The sequence below is a fragment of the Zootoca vivipara genome, chromosome 14 (genome assembly GCF_963506605.1).
Source record: "Zootoca vivipara chromosome 14, rZooViv1.1, whole genome shotgun sequence".
Classification (NCBI taxonomy): domain Eukaryota; kingdom Metazoa; phylum Chordata; class Lepidosauria; order Squamata; family Lacertidae; genus Zootoca; species Zootoca vivipara.
Window position 1 is genome coordinate 23,682,186 of NC_083289.1, and position 21,909 is coordinate 23,704,094.

The 21,909-nt window shown below is 43.9% G+C and overlaps 1 protein-coding gene across 6 annotated transcripts in view; it reads right to left on the bottom strand.

Annotated features, from left to right (window-relative positions):
• MCTP2 (multiple C2 and transmembrane domain containing 2) overlaps positions 1-21,909 on the bottom strand; it is a 130,145-nt gene that overhangs the window by 94,478 nt on the left and 13,758 nt on the right. For all 6 annotated transcript variants that reach the window (XM_035130470.2, XM_060282414.1, XM_060282416.1 and 3 more), the window contains 3 exons: positions 11,716-12,232; positions 9,911-9,976; positions 8,573-8,681 (listed from right to left, as the gene is read on the bottom strand). In XM_035130470.2, the coding sequence (XP_034986361.1) occupies positions 8,573-8,681; positions 9,911-9,976; positions 11,716-12,183 (643 nt within the window). In that variant the 5' untranslated portion in view covers positions 12,184-12,232. The remainder of the gene's footprint in view (positions 1-8,572; positions 8,682-9,910; positions 9,977-11,715; positions 12,233-21,909) is intronic.

A 21,909-nucleotide genomic window follows, 5' to 3' on the forward strand; every position in this document is an offset into this window, starting at 1 on the left:
CAAGCAGCTATGAAGCTCATGGAGTGACTTGAGGTGTGTCCCTACCTCTTAGCCTAACCTACCTCATAGGGTTGTTCTGAGGATAAAATAGGAGGAAGAAGTGTGTGTGCCACTTAAACACAGCAGTAGCTATAACAACAACAACAACAACAACAACAACAACAACAACAACAACAACAACAACAACAACAACAACAACAACAACAACTATAAAGTCCTGAGCAAATTGAGACTAGGTTACCTAAAAGATCACCTGCCCCTCTATAGACCTGCAAGATCACTTACATCATGGATAGGCAAACTAAGGCCCGGGGGCCAGATCCGGCCCAAATGTCTTCTAAATCCGCCCAGCAGATGGTCTGGGAATCATTGTGTTTTAACATGAGTAGAATGTGTCCTTTTATTTAAAATGCATCTCTGGGTTATTTGTGGGGCGTAGGAATTCGTTCATTTTTTTTCAGAATATAGTCCAGCCCCCCACAAGGTTTGAGGGACAGTGGACCAGCCCCCTGCTGAAAAAGTTTGCTGACCCCTGGGCTTCCGGCGAGCTGCGGACATCAAAGGAAGTGCGAGATAGCCTCTCGGGGAATCTCGAGCTTAACGGAGCGCTTTGAAGTCACGCAAAGGCTCTGCGGACTTCTAAAACCTCAGGGGGGGTTACCCTGAGGGTCGTGGCACCCAGCTGTGCCCAGCGTGCCCTCCTACGCCTGGTTTTTCTAGGTTTTTATAGCCTGGGAACCGGGCGTGGGATTGAGCTGCGGGCGCGAAAGGGGAGAGACCACTGGCTCCGTTAAGCGCAGTCTCTGGCTTCCGATGGTAAGCAGCAAGTTCTCTTAAATTATAAACAATCCGTGTCAAAAGACGGAGGAGATAATTGGTTACTGATTAGAGATCGGATTTGTGAAGCTGTGGGGCGCAAAAACGGGGCCCGTCCCAGCAGCGGGAGAAAATGGCGCAGTAAGAAAATCGGAGGAGCTGAGCTATGGAAAGTGAAACTGTCTGCCTGCGGAGTGAGTTTTGCAGAAGTCCTTGTTTATTTTGTAACAAGGCAAGTTTTGAGGGGTGAAAAGAATTACCTAAAGACTCTATATTGATACTTTGTCTCTATCTTGGTGGTGGATCTGCAAGTGATCTAGATACTTTGTATTATCTGCGCTCTAGCCCAGAAAATACGATCGGCTTTGATCTGCCTGAAAGCTGTTTTAATATTGCTACAGCACTGAAGCAGGGGGAAGAGAAGGCTGACTTTTAAAACAATTACGAGTAGAGTATTTCCACACTAACTTCGAGCTTTGAAGGGGGGCCGATTTTGGATTGAGCCATCAAGAGGCTGAAGAGAGGGATTTACAGCTTTAGAAATGCAGATCTTGGGTCTTTACTCTTCCTAATTAGATACTGTGTATCATCTGTGCTTTAGCCCAGAAAATACGATCGGCTGTTTTAACACCACTGTAGCATTGAAGGAGGGGGAGGAGAAGGCTGACTTCTAAAACAATTACGACTAGAGTATCTTCACACTAACTTTGAGCTCTGAAGGGGGGGCCAATCTTGGATTGAGCCATCAAGAGGCTGAAGAGGGGGATTTACAACTTTAGAAGTGTTGACCTGGGGTCTCTACTCTCCCTAATTAGATACTGTGTATTATCTGTGCTCTAGCCCAGAAAATACGATCGGCTTTGAGTTGTTTGAAAGCTGTTTAAATATTGCTGCAGCATTGAAGAAGGGGGAGGAGAAGGCTGACCTCTAAAACAATTATAAGTAGAGCATTCCTACACTAACTTTGAGCTCTGAAGGGGGGGCCGATCTTGGATTGAGCCATCAAGAGGCTGAAGAGGGGGATTTACAGCTTTAGAAATGCAGATCTGGGGTCTTTACTATCCCTAATTGGATTAAGCCTGCAAGTGGCTGAAGCTTTTAACTTGTTTTGGGTCTCATTGGATTCTATATGTGGATTAAGCCTGCAAGTGGCTGAAGAGTTGCGGGACTTGGCTTCTTTGTTTTAGGTCTTTGAAATTAAAGGTGAACTCAATTGAGTAAGAAGCGGAAAGGAGCTTATTAAGGAGGGACTGAGTTAAGGGGAATTGCAATCTGCAATCCTTCTATGTACTGAGAGTGGAAAAGTACTGAAAGAGGACTGAGAATTGATAGTATACCACCCAGTGGTGGAGAAGGGAATATACATACTCAGGAGTTGGGACAAAGTATAGCGCCATCTGGGGGTAAATTGGGTATTGCAGGAACTTGGGATTTTGAGCAGTACCCTCTAGTGGTGAGAAGGGGGATTTTCTTTGCTTTTTTTTTTGTTTGTTTGTTTTTGTTTCCCTCCTGAATAAAAATGGCAGGTAAAGAGGAAAAGAAGCCGGCAAGCACACCGAAAGACAGAAGAGGCTCTAAACAAGAAGAAGTTAAAGATCTAGAAGCTTTATGGCAAAAAATCAAAGATGAATTTAAACATAGTGAACAGCGAATGGATAAGAAATTGGGAGAGATTGACAAGAAGATTGAAGGAGCGGTGGGAGAGCTTTCGACTCAGATAAAAGATCTGTCAGTGAGATCCAAAACAATGGAAGATTCAATTAAGAAGACACAAAAAGAAGTAAAAGAGGTTAAAAAGGAAACGGATAAAGTGAAAGACAAAGTGAAAAAACTGGATAAGGCACATGAACAAATGCTTGACAATTTGGCATTGATAGAAATGAAACAAAGACAGTTGAATCTGAAATTGAGGGGTATTCCTGAAGAAACGGGAGAAGATATCAAATCGAGAATAATTGCTGAATTGGCAAAATGGATGGGAAAAACAGATGAAGAAGTGAGTCAGACAATTGTAAATGTATTTAGAATTAAGGTGAAATCTGCAAAGGCCAAAGCAAGGAAAGCACCTGGTGATTGTGTGGTGATATTCAATACAATGGAGATGAAAAATGAGATTTTAAGACTGAGTTTCACCAACAAGCTAATCATCAGTGGTAAGCCTATAATTGTGTTTAAAGAGATACCAGGAAGATTTTTGAAAAAACGCGACAATTATAAAGCAATGGTGGCCTTGCTTAAGAGAAATGGAATTCAACATAGATGGGAATACCCCGAAGGAATGATGTTTCATTATAAGGAGAAGAGACATGTGCTGACAAGTATACAGGATATCGGAAAATTCTTGAGGAAGTACGAAAAATTTTTGGGAGAGTTGGACCCAGAACTAGCTGTTCTGGCAGAAGTAACAGCGGAAGAGGAAGAAGACCCAAGACCACAAAGAAGGAGGAGAAAGAGAAGAGAGGAAGAAGAAGAAAAGGCAGAGGAAGAAGACCAAGATCAAGAGTCAGAGAGAGAGGAAGAAGAAGAAGAAGATAAGGATTTAAATAAAGAACCCGACCAAGTTTAGTAAAATAATTTTCTGCTCTTCCTGATAGTAGGAAGTAAAATGGCATTGAAGTTACATTCCTGGAACGTGAATGGCTTGAATAATAAGACTAAAAGGAATAAAATTGATCATGTTTTGAAGAAGAAGAATTTGGATATAATTTGTCTTCAGGAAACACATGTGGCAAAAAAACATAGTTATATTCTTAAAAATAAAAGGTTGGGTAAAGAGTTTATAAGTTCGATGGAAAAGAAAAAGAGAGGAGTGGTCTTGTATATAAAGGAGAAATTAGATCCGAAATTGATTTTTAAAGATGAAGAAGGAAGAATAATCGCGGCTCAAATATCGATTGAGGGAGAAAAAATGTTAGTGGTGGGAATCTATGCACCGAATGAAAATAAGGCTGAATTCTACAAGAATCTGGAGGAAAGGTTGACTGAATATATGGATCAAAAGATAATGCTTATGGGCGATTTCAATGGAGTGACAGTGCCAGAATTGGATAGGACCAAGAAAAGGAAGAATGAAGGTAAATTACCAAAATCCTTCTTTGAACTAGTAGAAAACCTGGGTCTAGTGGATATTTGGAGACTGAGGCACCCTACAACTAAACAATTTACATTCTTCTCAGAACCAAATCAGAGTTCGGGAAGGATAGATAACATGTGGATCTCCAAGGAACTAGTGCCCAGGGTGAGTAAAACAGAGATAATACCACGTACACTGTCAGACCATAACTCTATATTCATGGAATTGAAAAACAAAGACCAAAAGCCCTTCAGGTGGAGAATGAACGAAGATTTATTTGATGATAAAGAGGTGGTCTCGAAAGCTAAGAAGACCCTGAAAGACTATTTTCATTGGAATTTATACAAGGATACCGGACTGGATATGGTATGGGATGCAAGTAAAGCAGTGATGAGAGGCTTTCTAATACAGCAAAACAGTTTTCTGAAACGAAAGAAAGAAAGGAAGAAAGAAGAAATTTTGAAATGTCTCATGGAAAATGAGAAGAACCTGATTGATAAACCCGAGAATCAGCAAATAAAGAATAATATAAAGATGTTACAGACACAATTCTCCATGTTGATCAATCAGGAGATTGAGTGGAAAATAAAACAAATGAGACAAAGAAATTTCGAATCGGCGAATAAAACAGGAAAACTGTTGGCTTGGCAGTTAAGGAAACGTCAAAATCAGAACATAATAACTAAGATTAAAACAGAGGGAGGAACGACGGAAGATTCAAAGGAGATTAAGAAAACCTTTCAAAAATTCTATAAGGATTTGTATTGCAAAAAGAAAGAAGATGAGAAGAAGATCAGTGAGTATCTAGGAAAATATGGATTGAAACCAATTCCAGAAGAAGAGAGGAAAAGGCTAAATAACAGGATAACGACACAAGAATTACAACAAGCAATAGGGAGAATGAAACAAGGTAAAGCACCAGGACCAGATGGTTTAACGGCGAAATATTATAAAGTACTGAATGAACTGTTGGTTCCAGTTTTAGAGGAAATGATGAATGATATTCTGTTGGGGGGAAAGATCCCAAATACATGGAAAGAGGCATACATAACATTGATCCCAAAGCCGGATACGGATGGCTTAGAAGTCAAAAATTATAGACCAATCTCATTATTGAATAATGATTACAAACTCTTTGCAGATATAATGTCCAAGAGATTGAAAGAAGTTTTAAATCAAATAATACATAAGGATCAGGCTGGTTTTCTTCCTGGTAGACAGCTAAAGGATAATGTAAGACACATAATAGATGTAATAGAATATCTGGAGACCAAGATAGATAAACCAGCTGTCTTGATGTTTGTAGATGCTGAGAAAGCTTTTGACAATATATCTTGGCAATTCATGAAGAGGAATTTGGAATCAATGGTTGGGAAGAATACATTCGTGAATGGGATCGAGGCGATCTATTCAGAGCAAAAGGCAAGATTGATAATTAATAACACCCTAACAGAATATTTTGAAATCACAAAAGGAACTAGACAGGGTTGCCCTTTATCACCGTTATTGTTCATCATGGTCCTGGAAATATTATTGATCAGATTAAGAGACCTATCTACAATTAGAGGTATTAAGGTAGGTGCAAAGCAATTTAAAGTGAAAGCCTTCGCAGATGATTTAGTTTTAACATTGGAAAATCCAAAGGAAAGTGTTGCAGAAGCTATAGAAGTAATGGAGAAATTTGGTCAATTGGCAGGATTCAAATTAAATAGACAAAAAACCAAGGTTATGGCAATGAATATGTCGAAAGAAGAAAAACAGGAATTACAGTTAAAACATGGACTCGACGTGGCTAAAAAGGTAAAATATTTGGGAATATGGATGACAGCAAAGAATATTAATCTTTACAGTGATAATTACGAACAAGTATGGAAGGAAATAAAGAAAGACCTGGAAAGATGGACTAATATGAAAATGTCATTCTTAGGAAGAATTGCAACAATAAAAATGAATGTATTACCTAAGATGTTATTCCTATTTCAAACTATACCTGTGGTTAAAGGTACGAGGCAATTCCAAGAGTGGCAAAAGATTTTATCAAGATTTGTCTGGCAGGGGAGAAAACCTAGAATAAAACATAAGATTTTGGTAGATAAGAAAGAAAGAGGTGGATTCGCCCTGCCAGACTTGAGACTTTATTACGAAGCGTCCTGTATCTGTTGGATAAAAGAATGGATAACTCTAGAGAATACGGACTTGTTAGATTTGGAAGGTTTTAACAATAGATTTGGATGGCATGCATATTTATGTTATGACAAAAAGAAATCACATACCGGGTTTACGAATCATGTGATAAGAAGATCTCTGTACGAGGTGTGGGAAAGAAATAAAAGGCTGTTAGAGACTAAAACACCCTGGTGGGTCTCACCAGCAGAGGTATTAACAGTTAAGAAAGTAAATATGGAAAAGAGGCGGGCCACGTATGAGGAAATCTTGACGAAAACTGAAAAAGGATGGAGTTTAAAACCTTTTGAGGACATTAAAGGAGTGTTAACAGGATGGATAGAATACCATCAAATAAATGATGTGCTTAAAGAAGATAGAAAAATAGGTTTTGAGGATAAAAGATCCAAATTTCAAATAGAAGTGCTAGAAGGCAAAACAAAGCTTTTGACAAAGATGTATGATCTGTTGTTGGAGTGGTATACAAAAGATGAGTTGACAAAAGAAGTGATGATTAAATGGGCAAAAGATTTGGGGCATAATATTGAATATGATGCGTGGTTGAAACTATGGAATCAAACTTTAAGATTTACAGCATGTACTGCCTTGAAAGAAAATGTATATAAGATGATGTACAGATGGTATTTAACTCCAGTTAAGTTAGCTAAAATGTATAGAATGAGTGATAAAAGTTGCTGGAAATGTAAAGAGAAAGATGGTGAATTTTATCATATGTGGTGGACATGCGAAAAAGTTAAAAGATTTTGGGAAAGTTTATATAATGAATTGAAAAAGATGTTTAGATATACCTTCCCAAAAAAACCAGAAGCATTTTTGTTAGGAATAATAGGAGGAGAGATTAGAAAAGAAGATCAAACACTGTTTATGTATGCAACAACCGCGGCTAGGACTTTGTTAGCCCAAAAATGGAAACTACAGGAATTACCTACAATTGTGGAGTGGCAGATAAAAATGATGGACTATGCTGAACTTGCTAGATTGACATGCAAGATTCGTGACCAGGGGGAGACAAGGTTTCAAAAGGACTGGAGTAAATATGTGGACTATATGGAGAAAAACTGTAGATCATTAAAAACTCTCGCAGGATTAAAATAAACCTTACGAATTGACCAATATGTTAAAAAAGGAACTGCAAAAAAGGGAATTAACAAGAAAACCGCATGAAGGGAGGGGGGGAAGTCATAGCTCGGCGGAGCAAGGTAAAAGATGTGAATATAAGATTTTGTATAAAAGATTGGTTTTGTTAATTTGTTGAATTTGGAAAATCGGAATAAAATGTATTTAAAAAAAAAAAAAGAAAAAGTTTGCTGACCCCTGACTTAGATCACCTGGAGAAATTCTACTTGTGGTGCCACACTCTACAGAATATCACAGGGTGGTGATCAGAAAACATACATTTACTGCCGTCACCCCATTAGTTGCTTCACACATCTTGAAAAGACTTATCCTTTTTGTCCAGGCTTTCCCTGTTTACCATAAAATTCGACCCTGATTTATATGCATGAATTCCCTAGATCTGTTTCATTTGTTTTTATGTCTTTATACTGTTTTGTTGATTTTAGGCTACACTGGATACTGGTTTGTATACTGTACATATTTTAAAAACATTAAGGGGTTTGGAAAGGCTTTAAGATAAATATATAAATACATTTTCCCGACAGAAATTGCCACATACAGAGCACACTTTGCCAGTTTATGAAACAGCTGAAATTCCTTCACAAGAATTGTGCAAATATGTGCATACAGATTTGCAGGTGAACAGTCTTTTCACTGCTGTCTTGCAACGCTTAAAGCATTGCAAGTCTTTCCTGCAGCATGGAAAAACATCCACAAGAGGGCACCACCAAAACAGACACAGATTTTGTGTCCTGTGGATACTGTCACATATAAAGTAGATTTTGCAAAGTAAAAGCTTAGTATTTCCTTACAAACGTAGATCCTGCCTCAACCACAGCTGGAGGGCCCCAGGTTCCCTCAATAGTTTTCAGCCATTATCCCAGCTCACTCTCTGACAACTTCATGTGACTACTCCATGAATGCAAAATTTAGTACTGGGCAGAAGCATTGAGATTTTGAGAACTGTTCCCCTTCTGTTTTGTTTTGTTTCAGCAGCAATTTTGTAGCTCTTGTGGCAGCAAAGAAAGGCTTGAAACTATGAAGTTAGAAAGCAGAAAAAGTACTTCATGGCCAGTGATGGAATAATTGATACAAAGAAAGAATTTCCGTGCAAAATCCCATCATGTGCACAAGAAATCATAACATGTGGATAAGACCCAACCCTCAGGTGCACAGCAAGTTGCAAAATTACCCTCTCCGCTAAAGCACCACTCTAATTATCTGTACAGAAGAGGAGGAGGAGGAGGGAAGAGGAGGAGGAGGAGGAGGAGGAGGAGGAGGAGGAGGAGGAGGAGGAGGAGGAGGAGGAGGAGGAGGAGGAGGAGGAGGAGGAGGAGGAGGAGGGAGAAGGAGCACTGTACATATAGCAAGAGACTGACTCACCACAGCGATCCCTGATGACCAGGTTTCTGCCTTCCTTCAGATGTATTGTTAACAGATATGCAAATGTGGTGGGCAATTTGCTCAAACCATGGCTTCCTTCCTCAAGCATCTGTGGGGAAAGTTTCAAAGGGAAAGGTATACATCAGTTTCACTTCTCATATACCGGTACTAAACACAGATCCACCCTATCACAATTCTAGGAATCTAAAAGCTTGGACCAGATGAAAGACCACTAAAAGTAGAGATAACACAATGTGTCTTGCCTAGGCATTAAGGTCGTCATCCAAGGCCATCACTTGTGTGCTCAGGCAATTTTATTTGCTATCACTCTGTCTTCAGGCTCTTTTTCTTGTTCCCTTGGGATCATTTTCTTATTCACAATGCTATTGCTCATGACAAGAGACGCGGGTGGCGCTGTGGTCTAAACCACAGAGCCTAGGGCTTGCCGATCAGAAGGTCGGTGGTTCGAATCCCCACGACGGGGTGAGCTCCCGTTGCTCGGTCCCTGCTCCTGCCAACCTAGCAGTTTGAAAGCACATCAAAGTGCAAGTAGATAAATAGGTACCACTCTGGCAGGAAGGTAAACAGTGTTTCCATGCGTTGCTCTGGTTCGCCAGAGCATGCGAGTTGTAGGCCAAAAACATCTAGAGGCCCGAGGTTGAGGAACCCTGTCTTAGGCCAACCACCACCTCTCAGCCTAACCTGGAAGACTGTATAACCAACTAAGGTAAGGGTCATGTTTATTGCTCCACCTACTTTTACCTGCCCGTGTGTGTCCTCTGGAAGGACATGTAACCCCTGGGCTGAAAAAATGTTCCCCACCTTTCTGTTAGGTCACAGTGCATCCAAAGCAGATTACAGAGCAAGTCACCACACCATTGGGGACTAGTGCTGAAGACAAGGTTACTTCTGTGCAGGAGGCAACATGAGAGTAACACAGGGATCCAGTCTTACAGAAGGGAGAACACAAGGAACATACCGAGTCAAAGTCCATCCAGCTCAATATTATTTTTCTCCAAGATTTCAGACAGGGGACTTTTCTAGCCCTACCTAGAGATGCCAGAATTGAATCAGATCTTCTACATGCAAATCAGATGCTCTGGAACTGAGCCATAGCCTTTCCCATTAGGTTGAGGTGAACCCAACCCACCTCCACCTGCCTTGAGAACTATTAACTGCACCACAATTCTTCCACATTCCTTGCTGTTATGCAATGCCCATTGCCAAATTCCACAAAAGTGATTTCTATTAACACAAGCTTCAGAGGATCTGCACCTGGTATTTGCAGCTTACAGGCTGGCATTCTTTTTTAAAAAAATAAATAAATGTATCACTCACCGACTGCTCCTCAAACAGCTGAGAAGAGCTGGAGGAGTCAAGGATAGAACTTCCCCCATACGAACGCTATGAAAAGAATAGAACAGAGGTTGTATTGACATTGCATTGTATTGTTGCTCAATCCTTCAGCGACGAAGTTCCATTCCAGTGCAAAAAAAGAAAGAAAAGCGAAAGGTGCAAGAGGGGAGGGCTTATCTTTGAGAAAGTTGAGGAATGTTGCTGGATGGCAGACCAAGTCACATGCTTTCCCTCATCATTCACATACATAATGTGTCAAGCCTGGTGCTCTGAGCCCATACACACTATGGTGCAAACTGCATAATCATGCAAGCCACATTACTTGGTCTAGATATCTCAGTATGGTCTACACCAGGCATCCCCAAACTGCGGCCCTCCAGATGTTTTGGACCACAGTTCCCATCATCCCTGAACACTGGTCCTGTTAGCTAGGGATCATGGGAGTTGTAGGCCAAAACATCTGGAGGGCCGCAGTTTGGGGATGCCTGGTCTACACTGATTAGCAGCAGCTCTCCAGGGTTTCAAGTGAAGGACATCCCAACCCCTCCCTGGAGATACTGAGGTTTAAGCCTGAGACCCTTCTCTGTGCAAACCAAATACTCCACCACTAAGCTGCGGCACTTTCCCAAGGTTCCAGTCCTCATGATTCTGAATGAAGGGTTGAAGTAAACGGGAGCATTAGAGCCTGCCTTATTGGACTATTGGTTCATCTGTTGTCCACACTGACTAGCAGTGTCTTTTGGGGGTTTCAAACAGGAGATAATCCCAGGCCTACCTGGAGGTGTCAGGGATTGAACCCAGGGCCTTCTGCATTTACTGTTGTTGCTGCTGTTTGTAGGGTGAATGGATAACCACCGGGCAATTGTGTATACAGGCCTATGAACTATCTCACACTTCCACAAGGTAAAGGGGAAGGGCAACCAAACACTCCATCCCACAAACTGGATCACCAGGCAGCTGGTGTCAGATCTGGGCCAGTGCTCTGGTGGCGCATTCTTTCCAACTAAAGGAGCCCCAAAATCCTAGGTTCAAAGAATGGTGACATTTCCCCTACCAATACGAGGATTTGGAGGGGAAATGTCGGGGATTGGAAGGGGATTTGTTGACCATGTAATGTGTAAGGATGAGTGACTATGTCAGTTTTGCTTTCTAATCTTTCCATTTTTAAGTTCATTTCTCCACACTTCCATGTCAGTTTGTAATGAGAGAACCCTCATGAAATTTCATCAGCATGTTAGTGGGATATTTAACACACACATTTTTGCATACGATTTCCCCTAAAAATAATGCAATTTTATATGTTATTTTCATCAACACATGCATTTTTGTGGTGACATAATCCCAGTATATGCAATTTTTTGATACATTACTTGGTTGGCAAATTGCATTGCAAATTTTGGAAAAGGATGAATTTCAAATGACTGCTGTGTTTCAGTTTGCATACTGTTTTAGAAAGTGTGAATTACAGTAGATAAATTCATTTTTAAATGCAAACTGAATTTACTTTCTTCCCCACCCCTAGTAATATGCTTGTTGTACAGTACTAATATGTATGTTTATATTAATATATTATTATTTATATTAATAATATATTAATAATATATATTATACTATATTATATGTATATTTATAGCATATAAATGCTTTAATCCCCTTTGGTGGCTCACCAACTGACCTTCTCTACACAATCTTGAGGGAATGTAGCACACAGGGCAAAAAGTCCCCCTTTCCTCTAGCATCAGGTCTAAACCAGCCCACTGACATTGGTCAACCCCCAGACACATTACCTCAAGAACATCTTCTGCAAGGTCACTGCCAAAACTGCTTCTTTTCAATAATTCAAAGAGATCTTCACTGGATTTCCGTTTCACATCCAACTGTGGTCCACAAGCAACGGGTTCCTCAACTCCAATTTCCAAGCGCACAGTCTCCTGCTGGTTCCACTGCCACGTCTCCCCAGTCTGTTTTGAGGAACAGCTGCTGCTCTCCTGAAGGAACATTTCCGTTGCAGAAAAAGCACTGGGGAAGTAAGTGGACAGAGCCTTGGAACGTGAACAATTCATTCCTTCTTCGACAACTGTCTCCATGTCCAACATGTCCGGTACTGAGGTACTAATACGTCGGTCTAACGGATGCCTTTTCCTGGTCTCCACTAGTTTAGAAGAGCTTTTCTTAGTCCTTTTGATGCTGAAGTTCTGTAACCTTCTCGTTTTTTGTTTGAATGATCCCCAGACAGAAGACTTCTCCAGTTCCATGATTAAACTGGATTTTCAACACCCAGTCTTAATGCCTTTCCATCGACTCCTAAGGGTGGTGTGAAGAGGGACAGAGCATAAGGAGAAATGAAGTGAGCTGTAGCATTACAGAGACTTGAATCGTAGGTTGGACTGTCTCAGACCTGAACAGATTCTCAGTCAAAACAGGTTGCATTACTAATTCCTCCCAGTGTAGGAACAAAATAATCTCACAGGCAATCAGGAAGGAAATAAAGGAAAGAGAATTTTTAATCCTACATAAATCTATCATGAGGATAAAAATAACCAGAGGGTGAGCTATTTTGATTATTTCCCAGATTTGACATGATGGGAGTTCTCAAAAGCTGTTAAAAAAGAAGAAGATGCTACCAGGCATTGTGCTGTAGGAAAGGCAACTAGACTCTCTTTGGGTGTTTATTGATGAATCACCAAAAAGTATTAACTCCAAGGTGAAAGCCTTATAGTGATTATACACAGCAGTACACAGCCAAGAGCATAGGCTGAAGGTGTTCCACAGGTCTGCATTTGGTCAAAGCCTTGATGTAAGGCCAGCTGTGAAAGGTAGGGTTGCCAGACTCAATAGAGGACAGGACTTCTGTGCCTTTAATTGTCCTGCTCTCTTTTGAGTCTGGAAACCTTAAAGAGAAACCAGCAGACCCTTTGTTTAATTTCCAAGCAATGGGTCTGCTAGTTTCTCTTTAAGGTTTCCAGACTCAAAAGAGAGCAGGGCAATTAAAGGCACAGAAGTCCTGTCCTCTATTGAGTCTGGCAACCCTAGTGAAAGGTCATGTACACTACCACAAGTTCCATGACTGATTTACTGGTGCAGTCCCCAAACTCAGTGCACTGTGCAATTGTGAAGTATTGGAACCCCTTTCTTTCATCCAGCTTGGAGAAAATGACCTGGGTCTAAGGAAAGGCATTGACCTCACATGGAGCATTACAGTGGTACCTCGGTTTATGAACACAATTGGTTCCAGAAGTCTGTTCATAAACTGAAGCGAACTTTCCCATTGAAAGTAATGGAAAGTGGATTAATCCATTCCAGACGGGTCCGTGGAGTACTCAACCCGAAGCGTACTTAACCCGAAGCATGGGTGTAATTGGTTGTGGAAGTCTGTTCATAAACTGAAGTGTTCATAAACTGAAGCGAACTTTCCCATTGAAAGTAATGGAAAGTGAATTAATCTGTTCCAGATGGGTCCGCGGCGTTCGTAAACCAAAAATTCGTAAACCGAGGTGTTCATAAACTGAGGTTCCACTGTAAAGAGGACTTTGAAAGACTCCTAGCCTTGCATCCAAGCATAACCATTGTTTGGTCCCATCAGCTGGAAAGGCGATATCGGCGTGAGATCCCCGACCCGGCAGGCATCAAGAGAGGGGGGGAAAAAAAGAAGGCCAACCGTGCAGTTCCACAAAAGGTGCAACTCCTAAACGGCAACCTTTCACCAGGGGGCCTTCTAACGCAACGCTGGGGTACACCTGTCTGAATTGGACAGTGAATTTTGGTTAAATAACATTGTGGATGGTGTCAAGGGTTGGTTGTAGGTGTGAAGGATTTGGTGGTGTCAGTTTTGGCTCGACCGGTGGTTAGTGGCTGCTGCTGCTCTGCCTGTGAGTACTGGGGAGGACCGCTCCCCCCTGAAGCCCATTCTCCATCTTGGGCCTCCACCACGGCTCATAAGGCTCCGAGGAGGCCTCAGGACATTGCTGCTGCTGCTGCTTAGTCGTTTAATTTTGATGTGTTTGTAACTTTTACTGTTTTTGGTTTTTATTGTTTTATTGTTTTGTTTGTTTTTTGTATATGTTTTAATTTGATTTTAAGGGGAGGGGTCAGGGCTGCCTGGGAGTGGGTCCCAGCCAACAAAATGGCTGGGGCAGGTTCCACAGTGGGGGATGCACTGGGACAACCGATCTCAGTGATCATGGGTAGGAGGAGGAGTTATGCTAAGATCAGACCATGTCATTACCGAGGAGGCAGGCTTAGTCGTCGTTTGAAGACTATCCCTGCCTCCAGGTCTGGTCCTGACCGGATGGCATAGCTGCCAAGTTTTCCCTTTTCTCGCGAGGAAGCCTATTCAGCATAAGGGAATTTCCCTTAAAAAAAGGGATAACTTGGCAGCTATGCCGGATGGATACTGGAATCAGCAAGGGATACCCACACGACCTGAAGGTGCTGCTGTGCAATTGCCAGGTCAATGATTCACAAGACAACTGCCATCCATGACTTGATCGTGGATGGAGGACTTGACCTGGCATGTGTAACAGAGACTTGGGTGGATGAAGCAGATGGGCCTGTTTTAGCTACTGCTTGTCCACCAGGTTTCTCTTACGCACAGCAACCCAGGCCTTGTGGGCGGGGAGGGGGGGTTGCAGTGATTTTTAGGAAGTCATTAGTTTGCACCAGGCGTCCTATTGGGAAGACCCAGTTCTCTGAGTGTATGTTCTGGAAGTTGGGCAATAGGGGCAGTACAGGATTCCTTCTGGTGTACTGACCTCCCCGCTGCACCAAGGATTCCCTGTACGAGCTGCTTCAGGTTGTGGCGGACGTTCTCCTGGAGACACCTAGTTTGGTTGTCGTAGGGGATTTTAATATCCATGCCGACAAGACCTTACAAGGGGCTGCTTGGGACTTCGTGGAAAGCATGGCCTCCATGGGGCTGTCCCTGAATAAGTTGGGTCCAACTCATAGCCGTGGACATACCTTGGACCTGGGGTTTACCTCTATGGATGTTGGTGATCTGACATTAAGTAAAAGCGAAACTAAAGAAGTGCCATGGTCAGATCACTACCTGGTGCAACTGGACTCCTCCGCAACCCTTCCCCTCTGCAGGGAGGTGGGGCCTATTTGGATGGTCCGCCCCCGCCACTTAATGGATCCAAATGGTTTCCAGAGAGTGGTAGGGGATGTTTTTTCCCATGTTGATGGCCTTTCAGCCGATTCCCTGGTGGCCCACTGGAATGTGGAGTTAACCAGGGCTATTGACTGTTTGGCTCCAAAGCGCCCTCTCCGATTGCATGGAGCCCGGACAGCCCCATGGATTTCCACGGATCTGAGGGCAATGAAACAATCGTTGAGACGGCTAGAGCGCCGGTGGTGGAGAACTCATTCTGAATCTGACCGGACACGGGTTAGAGCTCAACGTCAAGTCTACCAAGTGGCGGTAGCGACGGCGAAGAAGACTTTCTTCACCGCCTCTATTGCATCTGCAGAAAACAGCAGCAGGAGACTTTTTCAGGTGGTGCGCAATTTAGTGGAACCACCTGCTCCATCGGGGCCCAGTACGGGCCGCATGATCTCCTGCAACAATTTTGCAAAGTTTTTTGCAGATAAAGTCGCTCAGATTCGGGAAGAGGTAGACTCCACCGTGGGAGCAGGGCTGGGGCGGGAGAGTGCTAGAGCCCCGTCTAGTCCCGTTGCATGGGATCATTTCCAATCTGTTACCTCCGAGGATGTGGACAGGATGCTTGGACGAGTGAAACCAACCACCTGTCTCCTTGATCCTTGCCCATCCTGGCTCATAAAAGCGAGCCGGGAAGGGCTGGGCGATGGGCTTCGTGGGTTGGTGAATGCTTCTCTCCATGAGGGAGCCTTTCCAGACCCGCTGAAAGAGGCGGTTATTAAACCACTTCTTAAAAAACCATCTTTAGATGCGGCCAATATGGCCAACTATCGCCCAGTCTCAAATCTTCCATTCTTGGGCAAGATGAATGAGCGGGTGGTTGCTGAACAACTCCAGGCACGCCTGGAAGAAGCGGACCATTTGGATCCCTTCCAGTCGGGATTCAGGCCTCATCATGGGACTGAAACTGCCTTGGTCGCACTGGTTGATGATCTCCGGTGGGCTAGGGACAAAGGTGAGAGCTCTTTCCTAGTTCTGCTGGATCTCTCAGCGGCTTTTGACACCATCGACCACAACATCCTTCTGGACCGTCTAGAGGGGTTGGGAGCTGGGGGCACTGTCATACAGTGGTTCCGCTCCTTCCTTCTGGGCCGTGTTCAGAAAGTGGTGGTGGGGGATGAGTGTTCGGACCCCTGGGCTCTCACGCCTCAGGGCTCTGTCCTCTCCCCCATGCTTTTTAACATCTACATGCAGCCGCTGGGAGAGCTCATCAGGGGGTTTGGGCTGGGTGTTCATCAGTATGCGGATGATACCCAGCTCTACCTCTCTTTCAAATCAGAACCAGTGAAGGCGGTTGTCACAGGTGCGGTAGCGGCTACTCTAGAGTAACGACTCCTCAAAGCGTTGTCTTTTCATGCTTTTATTTAGTGCTGATTATTTACAGTGCAGAGCAGTGCTATGTACATGTTGTCAGTTAGGGGTAAGAACCTCTGAATGGAGGTTCGTGCGTTTTCTTCCAGCAAAGTAGTCTTGGGATACTGAATCTCCGCCCCCGTCGTTTCCTGCGCAATTCCGGGGTCGGCGGGATCGGCCTTCTTCCCTTGCCTCCCACTTCCCTTCCCACACTAGGCATGGGCTCCGCTACCTTGCCTGAGCCTCGGTCACCACTTCCTGAGTCGCCACTGGAGCTATCTCCCTCCCCACTAGTACTTGCGCTGGGCGACGAGCTGGTACTTAAGATGGGAAGGACCTGCCTGTAGCTTCTGTCCCTCACAGCGGTGAAGGTCCTGTGTGAGTGCCTGGAGGCGGTTGGAGGATGGATGGTGGCTAACATATTGAGATTGAATCCTGACAAGACAGAGGTACTGTTTGTGGGGGACAGGAGGCAGGCAGGTGTGGAGGACTCCCTGGTCCTGAATGGGGTAACTGTGCCCCTGAAGGACCAGGTGTGCAGCCTGGGAGTCATTCTGGACTCACAGCTGTCCATGGAGGCACAGGTCAATTCTGTGTCCAGGGCAGCTGTCTATCAGCTCCACCTGGTACGCAGGTTGAGACCCTACCTGCCTGCAGACTGTCTCACCAGAGTGGTGCATGCTCTGGTTATCTCTCGCTTGGACTACTGCAATGCGCTCTACGTGGGGCTACCTTTGAAGGTGACCCAGAAACAACAACTAATCCAGAATGCGGCAGCTAGACTGGTGACTGGGAGTAGCCGCCGAGACCACAAACCACCGGTCCTGAAAGATCTACATTGGCTCCCAGTACGTTTCCGAGCACAGTTCAAAGTGTTGGTGCTGACCTTTAAAGCCCTAAACGGCCTCGGTCCAGTATACCCGAAGGAGCGTCTCCACCCCCATCGTTCTGCCCGGACACTGAGGTCCAGCACCGAGGGCCTTCTGGCGGTTCCCTCTTTGCGAGAAGCCAAATTACAGGGAACTAGGCAGAGGGCCTTCTCGGTAGTAGCACCCGCCCTGTGGAACGCCCTCCCATCAAATGTCAAAGAGAAAAACAACTACCAGACTTTTAGAAGACATCTGAAGGCAGCCCTGCTTAGGGAGGCTTTTAATGTTTAATTGATTATTTTATTTTATTTTTCTGTTGGAAGCCGCCCAGAGTGGCTGGGGAAACCCAGCCAGATGGGCGGGGTATAAATAATAAATTATTATTATTAAATTATTATTATTATTAGGCATTGGGTAAGCCTGTGTATTGGCTAAAGGAGAGGTTGTAGCCTCTACCTGCCCCTCCCTGGTTAATGGTATCCTGTTAAAGGGATCCAGGGGGAGTGGCTTCTGTCTGATGCCTAGGGCCATAGCACTCCTCCAACAGGGACCCCTCAGGGGGTACACCTATTTGAGGTAGGTCATAGGGCTCCCCCTAATGGTGGTTTACACTGAGATGAATTCCCAGCAGACCGGCTGGAGTGATATAATCTGATATAATCTGGCTTCACCCAATGCCTATGCTCACATCTGTAACCAATAAAATGTGTGGCCTATTTGAACCCAGAAAACCATATGTTGTTGTCTTGTCTGGTTATTTACCCTTAAGAGAACTGTGAGGTCATGGGTAGGGTTGCCATATGTCCGGAAATTCCCAGGTATAGACAGAATACTGTAGTCAGAAGCAGTGTCTGAGCGGAAATTGCGTAAAAAAGGTCAACAACTTTTGAAAAATGGCAACCGTCGTCATGGGGTCTTGGCACACAAGTTTCATAATCCCTGATGAAGGCCCATGATGGCTGGGCTGGTGAGGAGCTGTAGCCCAGGAACATTTGGAGGACCACAGTGCCCAATCCCTCGTGCCAAAGAGACATTTAGAGCATCAACAGAAATATATGTCATTATAACCAGCTGCAAAAACTTTAAGGAAGGGAAGGCTAAAACAAAACAAAACACCGTAATCTGATGAGGCGGCACATACGGTAGTTAGCTAGACATTCTCAAACCATGCAATGGGATCTATTAACTCAATGAAAGCTTCTGTGAGCCCAAGCCATCTACAACCAGAGGAGATGTGTCCAGATCAGACAATCATGCAGAAGGAATTTCCAACCCTACCTGGAGTTCCTGGGGGTTGAACCTAGAACCTTTTACACCCAAGACAGATGCTCAACCACTGAGCTATGGTCTGTCCCCAGTTCAGCTGGGCAAAATAGCAATATAGGAAACTATCTAATATCAAGCCAAGCTATCTCTAGCTCAATACTGTATACACTGACCAGTAAGTGGCCTTCTAGATTTTCAGACAGGGGTCTGGAAACATCCGACCACACCTGGAGATGCCAGATTTTGAACATGGGATCTTTTACACGCAAAGTGTGTGCTCTCCCACGGAGACCGGGCCTTACCATGTGAGAAAATGAATGCATTACCTTCCCCCCCCCCCCCAGAAAGAAAGGAGCCCTCAACTATCAGAAGATGTTAAGTTCGCCACAACAGTTCCATTCCGTCTTCCTAATGATCTTCACACCGTGGCCACAAATGATTTGTGAGGCTTTGCTTTCGCTCTCTAAGTAGTAATTTAAACAGGAAATCCATTTCCTTTTAAGATCCAGTCACTGTGGAAAAACAAGTTACTCTTCTCCTGTTTAGCTAGCCTTCAGCCATGAGCTGGAAGGCGGAGGCATATACCGTATCCTGCAGGGGGGGTAGGATCCTAAGATGCCTTTGTAAGCTTAAGAATTAAAATATTTTAACACTTTCCTCTCAACAAAACAGTTATTTCATGAAAAGGAAAGAAAAAACTACAGTATTTCTTGCCAAATGTGTGCTGCTTTAATATTAGATATGAAATGACATCTAGTTTGGGGGTAAATATATAGCCTGCCAATCTCATCCCGTTTCAGGCAACAACAGATGGACAAAATACGCATATGCCTACTTCAAACCATGTATTGCCAAAGTTTTGGGGGCGAGTCTGGATGATACCTTTCAAACCTGTGATCTTGTGTATGTGAGGTTAGACTCTATGGGAGAAAAGCTACTGAACTAGTCAAATTAGTTTCTTTGTGAGATAATGGCCTGAGCTAGCCTCTTAACTGCTGCCATTTACATTTCCAATGGGGTTTCCCAGTTGCCATAGAAACAAATGACCTTTTCCCCACCCTCACCTCGCTGGATGTCACATCATCCTAGAAGAGAGAGCAATAAGCCAAGTGGGGCTTTGTGTGTGAGAGAGAGATGCTGGAAGCTGGAGACTCAGAGGCCCAACTTGATCTGTATAGGATCCAAAGCTATGGCCCTGAGAATTGAGTGGCAAGGCAAGATATGGTGTGAGCCCCTTCATCCTACACTCAGGTTGCAGATGCCAACAAAGCCATATATCCAAAAGACACTACATTTTCCATTGACCTTCATTCCAGGGAAACTGAACCCCTGGGTAAGCACTAGAATGCCTGGGTTCTCTGGCCACTTGGAAATTAGGGTGTGTGCAATGGTATTTTCAGGGTGCCTGCATTGCATGTATCAGATCTCAGGTTTTCAGAATTTCAGGAACCAAATGTCATATCGAGAAAAACAACTTTCGAGCCATCTGGCCCCAAAATGGCAGCTAGTCATTCCTTTTTGGCAACTGCAAGTCTGGTTTAAGAAGCCATTTGGCAGCTAGTTTATATATCTGAAGGGTGGCGCTGAGGTCTAAACCACTGAGCCTAGGGCTTGCCAATCGGGAGGTTGGAGGTTCGAATCCCTGTGACAGGGTGAGCTCCCATTGTTCGGTCCCAGCTCCTGCCCACCTAGCAGTTCGAAAGCACGTCAAAGTGCAAGTAGATAAATAGGTACCACTCTGGCAGGAAGGTAAACGGCATTTCTGTGTGCTGCTCTGGTTTCGCCAGAAGCAGCTTAGTCATGCTGGCCACATGACCCGGAAAAACTGTCTGTGGACAAACGTCAGCTCTCCCAGCCAGTAAAGTGAGATGAGCGCCGCAACCCCAGAGTCGTTCGCGACTGGACTTACTGTCCAGGGGTCCTTTACCTTTTACCTTTATATATCTGAGTTTCTAACACTGTATGAGTGTTTTTCTTTCTTTCTTTCTTTCCTTCTTTCTTTCTTTTGGTACAGCACTTTCCCTTGGGGAAACCCACGTCTTACTGCTGAATCAGTGCAAACAGCAATCCAAAGAAAACCGATTGCAGTTTGCTCCAATTCAACATTAAACATGGGTTTTCACTGGGAAAGTGCTGGGACAAAACATAATAATTGCTCAGAAATGGAGCTTTAAAGCTTGGACCTGTACCTAGAAATGCAACACAAAAGAAAGTCTGGGTGATCCCAAAGTCACAGAGCACATGCTTTGAACACCAAAAGGTCAGATGCTCAATCCCTGGCATCTCTGTGTGGGTATTAGCTGCTAGAAAGTCACTGCCAGTCAGCACAGACAGTACTGTATCAGGTGGGCCAAAGATCTGATTCTGTATCAGAGAGAAAGGGGTCCAAGGTTGCAAGGGGTTAAAGGCTCATTACTATTTCTGCAGCAGCGTCACAGCAAGGTCGCTGTCTCCAGCATCCTAGAGCAACTCGATCAGCATGGAAGGGGAGCTTTTTAGCCACAGAAAAGATGTCTTCTCACCCTTTGGAGTCAGAATGAATAATCAGTCAGCCACTGTGGATTGGCTCCTAGGGTCACTCTGAAGAGTTATCTGTGTGCTCCAAAGCTAATCACTTAAATACATGAGGGGGGAGAGAAAGACCCAATATGCTTCAGTTTCAAGAGAATAGTGCACAAGTTAGGTTACTTGCAATGGAACTTCAAGGAAAGCACAACTTCTGTCACTCCAAATCACATGTATGTGCACCGAAAATAGATCTATCTGAAAGGCAGCCCATGGAGGGCTGCATCAATTGCCGCAATGCATTTGATTATGATTGTGGAATTATAAGATTATTATAGAATCTCAAAAGTTTGTATTACCTTAGAAGGACTGTGGCGGTGAGGGAATCTGGCTGTGACTGTCAATTAAAAGACCCTGCTCTTCTGGATTTGCCAATGAGCTCAGTGTTATTATTATTAAGGAAGGGACACAGCTCTGTGGTAGAGCATCTGTTCTGAAATGCAGGTGGTCCCAGCTTCAATATGTGGCATCTCCAGGTATGGCTGAGAGAGATTCCCATCTGAAACCCTGGAGGGGCTGCTGGCAGTAAGTGTGCACAATACTGAGCTAGACAGTCCAGTGTCCTGATAAGGCAGCTTCCTATGTTCCTCAGTTCCTATGTCCCTAAGTCAGCAGGCTGCTACACCGAAAATGTCTGAAAAGCAATGGTATGCCCGTAAAGGGAATCCCACTCTTTGCAACCTGGTTCCTTGTCTGAAGGAATCAGTTGCTCAATTACTTCTGCTTGCAACCCTTCGCTGCACCCATCAACTCTCCCGATTCTGAAAGGC